This window comes from Nicotiana sylvestris, chromosome 10 (assembly GCF_000393655.2).
Source record: "Nicotiana sylvestris chromosome 10, ASM39365v2, whole genome shotgun sequence".
Taxonomy (NCBI): domain Eukaryota; kingdom Viridiplantae; phylum Streptophyta; class Magnoliopsida; order Solanales; family Solanaceae; genus Nicotiana; species Nicotiana sylvestris.
Window position 1 is genome coordinate 159,345,451 of NC_091066.1, and position 11,229 is coordinate 159,356,679.

Consider the following 11,229-nt stretch of genomic DNA (forward strand, 5'->3'; position numbering starts at 1 on the left):
ATCTTCATTTGCCAACGTTTGAAGTCAATACCGGAAAACTTTCCGGGTTTTTCTGCCGGTGCCATAGCATGAGCAGGTAGAACGACTTGTAACAGCAGCAACCGTTCCCGCAACACTTCCATTAGTTTGGTTTTCATTCGTCATATTTCTGTAAAGTTGAAAACAATACAGAACTTGTTAATCAGTGAAGTTTTTGATATCTTCAAACTGAATACCAAACCAACCATACAACACGTAACAATGGTGAAGTTTTTATATACTTCAAACCCGTACGTTTATTATTCCGGCAAAGTTTTTATGTACTTTAAACCGGACAGAAACAATTATAGGAGTAGAAAGCAATAAGGCTTTAGTCTCCAATAAAGTATAAAGAAAACAGTTTAATAATCAACACAGAAACGTTAGTAATAAAATTCCTTAAGCTTGTGAGCGTTACTGTATTAAAACAAAAAAAATCAGAAAACTGTTAGAAGAATAAAGAAATGTATAAAATAGTAAAGAATCAGAAATATTCCGAGTCCACAATTTTCTTGTGCGTCCTTAAGGAATTTTAACCCCCTCACACGTTGCCAAGGTAATGGATTAAATCCTCCCAGGATAAAACGGAATAAACCTTCCTGCAACAGTGGCAATACAAACTGCAGGATACCAACGAACTCAAAGAACGGAGCAAAATCACACTTACGAATTTGAGAGAGAGAGACTGCGAATTAGGATGCAGTATATTCAGAAAGAAAGAAGTTCTAGAGTGTTTTTCGTATCTTGAAGATGCAGCCTTGCCTCAGAATTTATAGGCAAATATCAGAAGAGGTGTCTGGAAAGGTGCCTTTTCAGAAAATACGCGGCCTGCCGCGGTTCTACCGCGATCGCGGCCGAACCGCGGCCAGAGAGCCTCTCTGAATCTGACTGCCGCGATTCTACCGCGGTCGCAGCAGAACCGCGGCCAGCGAGGCCCTCTGAACTTTCAGTAGTGTTCTGGCGTATTTTCAGCAGTGATTTGGCATTTAATTAATTATTAAATAATTAAATAAATTTTGTCCAAAAATAATCTTATCGATCATTTGACAAATCCAAATCCAAAACCGAAGCCGAGCCGAGCGAGCGACGATGACGATGCGAGGGTTCATTCTCTTCAACTCCTTTTAAGAGCTTTAAGAAGTGAATCTATATATAAGCACACAAATGTGATTGTCTCTCACCAATGAGGGACAAAGTGCAAGACAAAAGTTCACTTCTTCAATTTTTCATTTTCCCTCCATTTTATTTCCCTCCATTTCCAATTCACACTTCTTCTACTTTAAAGCCCAATGACTTAAAGTCCAACAGATGTATCAGTAGAGTTGGTTGATAATAACGCATTGTACATGGATTTTGTGGTAAAAGTCCCATGTTCAGTAAGAGCCTAGTAAAGTTGGTCGGGCATTGCTGGGATAATAGGCATATAAATATTGGTAATTGTTGTGTATAGTTGAGTGGGAATATGGAAAGGTAAGGTTTCTAAATGCCAGGCATTCTCATGATAGTAGTTCGACACTAATTTAGTCTCTTCATGTTGTGGCAAAGGTCCATGAATGCAACTGCGTAATGTTTTGTTGTGGGTGATCCAGGGATCAATCCAAAACTTTACATGATTCCCCGTGGAGAGATTCCATTTAGCTCCTAGTTGATAGTAGGACCATGCTGTAATAATAAGTCTCCAAGTGTTGGAGGCTTTAAGTCTTACTGAGGATTGTGGTCTGATGTTAGCATGTAAAAGTACTTGTGCCCACAATTGGTTTGGATTATGGAATAATCTCCAAGCTAAGCTTGCATGCGAGGCTTTATTCTTAATACTAAGATTGTGAATTCCTAATCCCCCTTAGTCAATGGGTTGTGTTACTGTTGATCATTTGATTAGGTGGAGTTTTTTCTGTTGGGGAGTAGTACCCCAAAGAAAATTACGTTGGTATCAATTAAGGTAGGTAAGTATATATTCAGGGATTTTGATATATTGCATTAAATGATTAGGCAGATGATTGAGAGTGGCTTTTATTAGAGTGATTCTTCCAGCCCTTGACAGGAAAGCAGTCTTCCAACCCTGCAATTTATTTTTAAAATTGTCCAATAGAAACTGATAATCTCTTTTGCAGGGTTTTTGTGTAAAGATGGGAAAACCTAAATACTTTCCGAAAGTTTTACCTTCCTTCATTTTGGAAAAGCTGGAGTACTACTTGTCTAAGAGAAGGTTGGCAATTATTAGAGAAATATAATTTTGATTTCTCAAAATTTATTGTTTGGCCGGTTTGATGGATGAACTGATTAAGGGTATTGACAAATGGCTGACAAGTATTTGGAGTAATTTGTGAAGTTAGGATGATATCATCGGCAAAGAACAGATGAGAGATTTGTGGTCCCCTTTTTGATATTCTAAGAGGCAGCCGTTTGTTGTAGTCAACAACTGAATTAATACTCCGGGAGAGCATTTCTAGACAGAGTATAAACAAATAGGGTGATAAGGGGTCACCCTGCCTAATACCTCGAGTAGATGTAAAATATTCAATGTGGCTACCATTAATAAAAATGGAAGTGGAGGTAGTCGTAATGCAGGACATGATAAGCCTTATAATAGCATTAGGGAAATTTAAGGATACTAGGGTATTGTGAATGAATGACCATTCTAGCTTGTCAAAGGCTTTTTCTAGATCGAGTTTTAGAAGCATATTTGGTTTAAGGCCTTTCCTTTTGCGGAAACTATGTAGGATTTCTTGAACTATTATGGCATTATCAGCCGCTCTCTTGTTTTTTTTAAAAGCTAGACTGACTAGGATGAATAATGCGTTCTAGAAAAAGGTTTTAATCTATTTACTATCATTATATGCTATTAAATAAATTCCATTTTTTAAGGAACTAAATTATTTCTCACTCCACCTTAATAAATCCCTTAAAACACTCCATCATCCCACGTTCTAAGGAATTGAAATTATACCTATTCACCAAAAAATTCAAACCCCACTAATTTTTCTACGAAGTCCTTCATGATCTTTTTCTTCTCTTTATTACGGTTTAAACTTATCATCCAATACACAGTGGAACTCATTTACGACTTTGCCAACGATATGGGTATGAATTACCCCGAACTATAACATGAATTGACATGATTCCATGGCTCAGAAATATTAGAAAGTATATATTTATCGGTTATTATTTTGAGAGCGATTATATGATAATATTTTTTCAAGTTTCTATCTCTCCCAAATACCTACTGTTTTAAAAAAAATAAAAATAAAAATTCAAGTCGATTTTGGTGTCCGCTTTGCAGCTCGACTAATTTGAATCGCTATGACTTAAATTTGCTTTCATATTATCTTACTTGTTAACTCTGCTTGCATTTCCATGTCTTGTTCGTTACACCCATCTAAAAAAATAGACGAAATATTTAAATAAATTTTAAATATGTTATTAACGGAACTCTTCTCCTAATAAATAAATTTCATTTCATTAAAAGAACATGAGTCAATCAATCGCTCAGTTACACCTCAATTCAATAGTGTCATAGAACGGAGAAGTTAAGATTTTTGGTCTTTGGAGATTCTAGGGTTTGTGATGGGGGGAGGGGGGAATTGTTTAGACGTAAAACTCAACGGTAAATACCTATTACGCAATCGGTGTTTACACAAAATCAAACAATTTAATACTAGCAATTAATAATTAGAATGTCTATGTATAGTGATGGAGCTAGACTTTTTACTAAGGGGAGTAGAATATAAAGAATTAAACATTTATAGAAAGTCAAGATAATTTAACATATAGTATATTTGCTTAAAAAATTTACCTAATTATACAGTATAATTTTCCAAAGAATTAAGGGTGGGCAGCACTTGCTTGAAATGAAAGAAAAATATAAATTGCATTACAGGAGATTCATTTAACAGGATGCATCAAATCTTGATATATATATGGTAATGTTGTAACTACTAGACATGATTCTTTGACTACCTTCCATAGTTCAAAGAATTTCTTTGATCCACTATAACCAAGTTTCATGACTTTAAATTTAAAAAAGAAAATTCCTAATTGGGAATGGCATTAAATTAACTTTCTCTTTAGAACGAAAATTAGCAGGTTTTTGGTGGTAAAAAAGCACTCTAAAGCTTTTAAAAAAACACTCTTTTACACAAGATGGTCAAGACTTTGATGACTTTGTTTTTGGCAGTCTCCTTCTTGCTTATTTTATGCGGTCAGTCTATCTCTCTCCCTCCCCCGCCTCCAACCCCCCTCCCCCGTCTGTCCGTTTATACAATTAGTGGCGTAGGCAGGAATTTCTCCTGCCTCCCCCCGTCTGTCTGTCTATATAATCAGTGCGGAGGCAGAAATTTCATTAAAAGGTATCAAAATATAAAAAAAATATACAAAAAAGTCAAGAGAATCTAACATATAATATATATATAGATATATATATATATGCCTAAAACACGAGCATATCAGAATGTATCTAAGTCTTCCAAAATATATGATGTACATGTTAACGAGTTTTGTTATTTTCAGATGTGATTACAGTAGAAACATGTCAACAAACATGTCAAACTAGAGAAGATTGTAGCTTATCGTGTGAATCTGGGTTTTCAACTTGTGTTGATGGGATGTGCGTATGTTTAGCTGATCTCAAGACATATTCTGCTGATTATAAAGGTTCCTCTCACTCTCTTTATCTTTCTCATATTCAATCACTTAGTGACACATAATTAAGTTATAACATTAGCAAATTTTGATCATTTAATAAGTTACACAAGATTTTAATATATATAAATATAATTACCCAGCTACACACTATAATTTCCAACGCAGGGGTGTCCGTTCACACTCCTTGGGTCACTGGACGCACCTAATAGCACTTTTCAATCTGCAGGGGTGTCCGTTCACACTCCTTGGGTCACTGGACGCACCTAATAGCACTTTTCAATCTGCAGACCATATATTTATAGGAAATAAAATTAGAATATTTAAGTATAATCACTCGTAAAGTCACATGTGATATATATATATATATATGGTCGTTTTAGCATGAAGCACCTTTTACTTTTCTTATGTTGATAATACGTAACTAGGAGCGGCAAACAGGCAGGTTGGATTGGATATGGTTCGAACAAAAAATGAGTAATAAAAAAACGGATAAATTATCCGACCCGACTTATATTTAATACGGCTAAAAACCCGGTTAACCGGTGGATAATATAGGTAACAATATTATTTATGATTTCTTGCATATGATCACTTTTGGGGAAATTCTTAGTCTCCCTAACTTGAGGAACCCTAATTTGAGGCTTTACAAATGTAAAATTTAAACTCATTGGTTATCCACTGGTTACCAATTGGTTATGTATTTTCTAAATGGATAATATAGTTCTTGTCCATATTTGACCCGTTTTAAAAAAATTCATTATCCAACCTATATTATAGTGAATAATATGAGTGATTAACTATTTTTCTTTTAATCATTTTATCACCCCGATATGTAACTAAGTCCTTCAAAAATTTATGTCATTGATATTAACAAGTTTTGTGATCTTCAGATGTGGTGACAACAGATACATGTGAGTGTCGAGAAGATTGTCAAATAGCATGTGACTATGGGATTGCAACTTGTGTTGAAGGGAGTTGCGTATGTTTAGTTCTCAAGACACATTCCACCAATAATAAAGGTCCCTCCTTCCTTCCCTTGGCCTCTTTTGATCATGGGTGTCATCACGTAATAATAAGTTATTTTTTGCAAAATATATTTGATATCGTTGGACGACCACGGGTTTACGTGAACCATGATTTACATCGTGAATCCACCCCTGATTAAAAGGTCATAAAACATTTCTTTCAACTGATGATAATTGCATATATCGTCGCATCTAATGTTTTAGCATTATGCATCTTTTACTTGTCACATATTAGCAATTTATTATAACTAAATTTTTTCTTAAGGTGCTAACGAGTTTTTGTAATTTTCAGATGCGGTGACAGAAAAGATCATGTGTAAGACGACATTAGACTGTCGTCGTGATCTGAAATGTAAAGTTGGGTTTCCAATTTGTGTTGAAGGGGGATGCATTTGTAGTGATCAACTCGGGTCAATACTCCATTAATCATGATGGTGGCAGTTTTGGTGCCAAGTATTAAGAGTCTTCGTTGTTATTAAGAATATAAAATTCCTTATTGGCGGATGAGTATTGTATTTAATTCGATGTGTTTACTTGAAGAAATAAATAGCAATGAAATTGCTTTACTTGGTTGGATTATAACTAGAAAAAGAAATTGTTTTTTGTATAAATATTATTACTACAGTTTTTGGAGGTTCCAATATTCAGGGTTGGGAAATGGCCGACAGTATGAACTTTGCACCTCTAGAATGCAAGGTTTTGATATCACTCAGTTCACGTATTCTGTTACCCGCTGCCTTCCTGAAATTTCTTAGATGAGCGACGTAAAGGCTATGTAACCGATGTCCATGCAGTTACTATCTATCAGCTGGGGTTCTCTTCGTACGCTAGACGAAATTATCACTGTCGTACGAGAAAACTAATGTCAAGAGCAATTGAGATAATTGAAAAGAGAATGAGATTGAAGAAAGTTTGATTGCATTAATAAAGCTATTACAGAAAGATAATTTAGTGTCGAGGGGGAGAGACACAAATATAGAGAATTATTTGCTTACTTGAATGTTTGAGTACTTGCTTCCCCTTAATAATGCTTAAAAAATAAACCAAAGTTACAAGACTTGACATAACTAATCTAGAGAGACATAATGGAAATATAGGAAGTAATACTACTCTATATTTACAATAAAGAGGACTTAGATTCCTATAAGTGTGAACATCTAATTTTTAAACTATTTTAACACCACCTAAAGTCATTAGTGTTTTATTATTTTAAATATTTTTCTCAATTTTTGTGTCTTTAATTGCATATTTCCTATCATAAAAATAAATAAAAAAAGTTCTTTCTTCATTTGTGTATTTTATGAATTAACTAACTGTTCATTTGGTGAATTAATATAGTTAATTGATCATTTCAATAAGTTATTTAATTAATTAATTTATTCGTATAAATTTAGTTTAATAAATCGGATTAAGAGAATTAGGCAAAAACTGAAATGATTTAAGTGGTCAAAAGTGCAATGGCTAATCCATAAAAGGGCTACCAGTAGATCACGAAACGACGTAGTTTCATATCTAAACTAGTTGTTTGATAAATAAATCTAAGATCCAATCTGAGCCCTCCTTTCTCTTCTTTCTAGCGGCTCTAAATCAATATTATCTAGGTTTATAAAGCTAGGAAGTCACCCCCTTTTTGCTTCATTTTCACATAACACAAATCCTAGCACCCTCTCTCTCTCCTACTCCTCCTCTGTCGCCGCTGCCACTCTCCATGGCGGCACTGCCGCCTGCTGCCGTCCCATATGCGGACGTTGCAAAAATAATCTGAGTATTTAGCCCAGAGTCGAACCTACAAGGAATTAACCTATCAATTACTTTCGTTGGATTTACAAAATTCTATGGAATCAACTTCCCAAACGTTGTGAATAACAATTGATAGTATTTCTACTAACTAAGAATGAATGTAAGTAAACAGCTGAAAACTAACTATGATTAAGTTGTAAACAATTAAGAAAAGGTTCTAAGGATATGATTTTCCCTGTTGATGGAATCCCTTCCGGTTATGTTTCATATAGATTCACCAAATCATCTCTATCAATCATGAACACTCCTATTACCGTAAATCTCTCCCGAGTAATCACGATAATTTACTAAACGCACTCTCCCGAGATACGCTAGTTGGCTTTATTTATTACAGCTCACTTTAGATAGCACCCAAGACTTCGTTATCCCTAATCCCGCCTTTAAACCCGAAGTTATTGATCCCTTATATACTTTGGGAGTGGTATTGTTCAATAATTACCTAAATATGCACTCTCTCCTGAGTTATGCACACTAAATAGGCATAGCTAATTGAGGATCCTGTCAATTAACTACAACAAATACGTAGTTGAACAAATAGAGATTAAACTGACAAACTATATTAACATCACAAGAATTTCATCCTTCAATAGGTTCCATCAAAACCCTAGACTAAGGAATTAGCTACTTATGACAAAATAAGATGAAAATACTAAATTATTCATAATGGTAATTGCAAGAAAATAAAAAAAATAGAAAAACTCTAATGTTTGGTTGATCTTCTCACACTTGTTCTTGTCTCCAAAGTAGTCTAAAAATAAGCTTCAAACAATCTTGGGCGAGTTTCTATAGCTTATAAGGGTTTGGAACAAGTTTTTCCTAATTTACACTTAGGTCCCAAATTTTCTGACGCGTGAACAGTGCACCGCGATTCTGCCTCGAGCTTTAATCTACCGCGGTTCCACCGCGGTCGCGATGGAATTTGCTCAGTCTATTTTCTCGCTCCTTTGTGATGGGGTACTTCTCGAGTGGGCATTTTCTTCACATTATTGCTTCCAAAACACTTTGTGGTGCTTCCTCACTTAGAATATTCCCTGCGAAACAAAAGAACACCATTTAGAGCATCTTGTTGGCAATTTGCCTATAAAACAACAACAAAGTATGGTAATATTAAGGTGTGAATATCATCTATATATCCTAATATCAACACCCCACACTTAAATCATTGCTAGTCCTCGATCAATCCACCACACTCCATCAAAGTTCCTTCCCTAAGCTTTTCCCTTAACGACTAACACCTTGAGCATTTTACCAAAGTTGCACCTAGTAGTGAATAACCTTTACCTCAAAAGTCAAACCTCTCGTACCATGCAACATTCGCACTTACTCAAACCACTCTATACAAGAGTCAAGACTTACCTTTCCTTTGTGAATCACATACCCTCACATCACACAAGAGAGTAGTTTCACATATGATGATATTTAGAACAATTAGGAACTTAGATAGACAAAATTCACTCACTCTCAAAAAGAACATTCACATGCTACAAAGATGCACCATAATCTTGCCTGTAGTGTAATATTCTTCTAATTGACCCCACTCAGTCTAAGATCAATAGGACTTCACTTGGTTGTAATGTAGGCTAAAGGACTAGTAGGACACATTTGGATATAGTGACTAACCTTCCTAAGCACTTTTAATACAATTCCACCACTTTTTATTTAAAACATCCCCATCCATACGGTGCAATTGTAACAAACCACCACTTATCAATTTCTACATTTTACTCATTTTTTTCTTTTTTGTGATTCTCATTCTTTTACTCTTCAAAACTCTTCACCTTTTCTCTATTTCAATGGTTCCACTTAAAAACCAAACCACCATCCCACACTTTTGCCTTTGCATAATTCCAATACCATTTAAGTACTTATAGGTGGTAAAATGGTTCAAACAACAGGTTATCAAACAATTGGGTAAGGTTTGCAATGTGGTTGCCAAAGAAACAGGCTTATAGGCTCAACGGGGTTGACTAAGATGTATTACATTCAGGTGGGTTTACTTTATGTGTCTGGCTCAATAAAGAAATGCCTATATCACTTCTAAAACTGAATGAAACTACTATTTCGCTTTGCAAACACACAGGGCAAGTTCTAGGCATCAAGTGTGAATCATGGAATACAGTAAAACTCACACACACATGGCACATGACTCACTCCGGATTGATTCATCAAGACATTCTCTTTTGCATGTTCAAGTTAGATACAAACATATAATTTTTAAGGTACTTTAGCAAGATTCAACCATTGAGACTAAGCGTTACACTCTAATATCTATTGTGTTCAGGTGTATTAACGCTAAGTGTTTCTCCTTCGATTTTAGCTCGCAACCCATTAATCCTAATCTACAAACTAAAAAAAAATAAAATGAACAAAAACTACCTACACCGGGTTCAAGCTAAACCCTTGGAAAAGAATCGCGGCCCAAAGAAAAACCAAAGGAGAGTTATTACACTACCTAAAAATAAAATAAAAAATCTTTTTGGTATTTTCTCTAGGCTGACTTCCCTCAAGAAAATTGTCTAAAAGATCCGTCATCAGGAAGAGACTCCATATTCTATTTTTTTCTCGACTTAGTCCCTCAAGAACCCCGCCGATAGAGATCCGTCGTCGGGACAAGTCACTTACCTATTTTAACTCACCTAATGAACTATTACTCAAAATACCAAAACAATCAAATCAAAACAAAACAAAATAAAATCAAACAGTCAATTGAAAAATACATACATACAGTGAAGTATCCCCCACCCCACACTTAAAATGCAGACATGTCCTCATGGATTAAAAATTTAAAGAACAGTGAGGTAAAGGAACTTCCTTGAAGGATCACTCCTGATCAGAGATGGTGTCTGGGTTCACATTGCAATAACGACCCAGAGCTCTCAGCCAACCTAAGAATTTCTTCTCCGACTTCACCTGCCGATCAACCACCGCGTCTACACGGGCACCCAAATCAGCGACTGAGGTACGCAACCCAGCCATCTCCTGCTCCAAAGCTGTCATGCGGGTGCTCTGGCGTGGTTGTGATGGGCTGGCCTCGTCAACTCTCGGAGGTGGGGGGGCCTCAGCTGCCTCAGTATCATCATCATCATCATCATCTGATTCATCGTCTGAGTCATCAACATTCACAACCGGCTCTCGTCTAATTCCAATTTTTCTCGCTAGGAACAGGGCTTTCAGGGGCAATTTCCCATCAACTCGAAGGTCTTCAGGGACTCTCGTAGGACGACACAACCTGGTGACTAGAGAAGGGAAGTAGTGGCCTTTGATTAGCTTAGGCGATCTAATGAAATCGTCGATGAGCCGGGTGACATAAAAATCCTGGTGTGTCATAAGACAGTAGATAGCCGCTGCCCGTGGCCCATTCACATCAGTTCTGTTGCTGGAGGGTAGCAACCGGGTGTTGATAATGGTGAGTCAACACTTTGCCTCCCAATTAAGGAACAGTGAGTTCAGAGTGATCAAATGTTTTATCCATATAAATGACTTGTCAGGGATACAAATGACATCAAGAATTCGTGTCCAATAAATCTTCGGGCGGTGATGAGCTATATAATTATCCATCTCACCCGTGAATGCTGGGAGGCGATACACCCGACGAATGGCCTCGATGGACACATTTACCCGAGTATTACGTACAGTAACAACCCCATTCTCATGTTCCGGCAAGTTCGCATAAAACTCCCTTACCATCTGAATATTAACCTCCTCTGGTACCTCGAAGAAGATGTCCAGCTAACAACTCCTAAAC

At 36.2% G+C, this 11,229-nt stretch overlaps 1 protein-coding gene across 1 annotated transcript; it reads left to right on the plus strand.

The window, feature by feature from the left end:
• Positions 1–4,141: 4,141 nt before the first annotated feature.
• LOC104228773 (putative defensin-like protein 298) lies at positions 4,142–6,110 on the plus strand. Its single transcript, XM_009781307.2, has 4 exons — positions 4,142–4,216; positions 4,525–4,668; positions 5,550–5,678; positions 5,977–6,110. Exons 1-4 carry the CDS (start codon positions 4,159–4,161, stop codon positions 6,108–6,110), a joined length of 465 nt encoding a protein of 154 aa, XP_009779609.1. The 5' UTR covers positions 4,142–4,158.
• Positions 6,111–11,229: the final 5,119 nt, after the last annotated feature.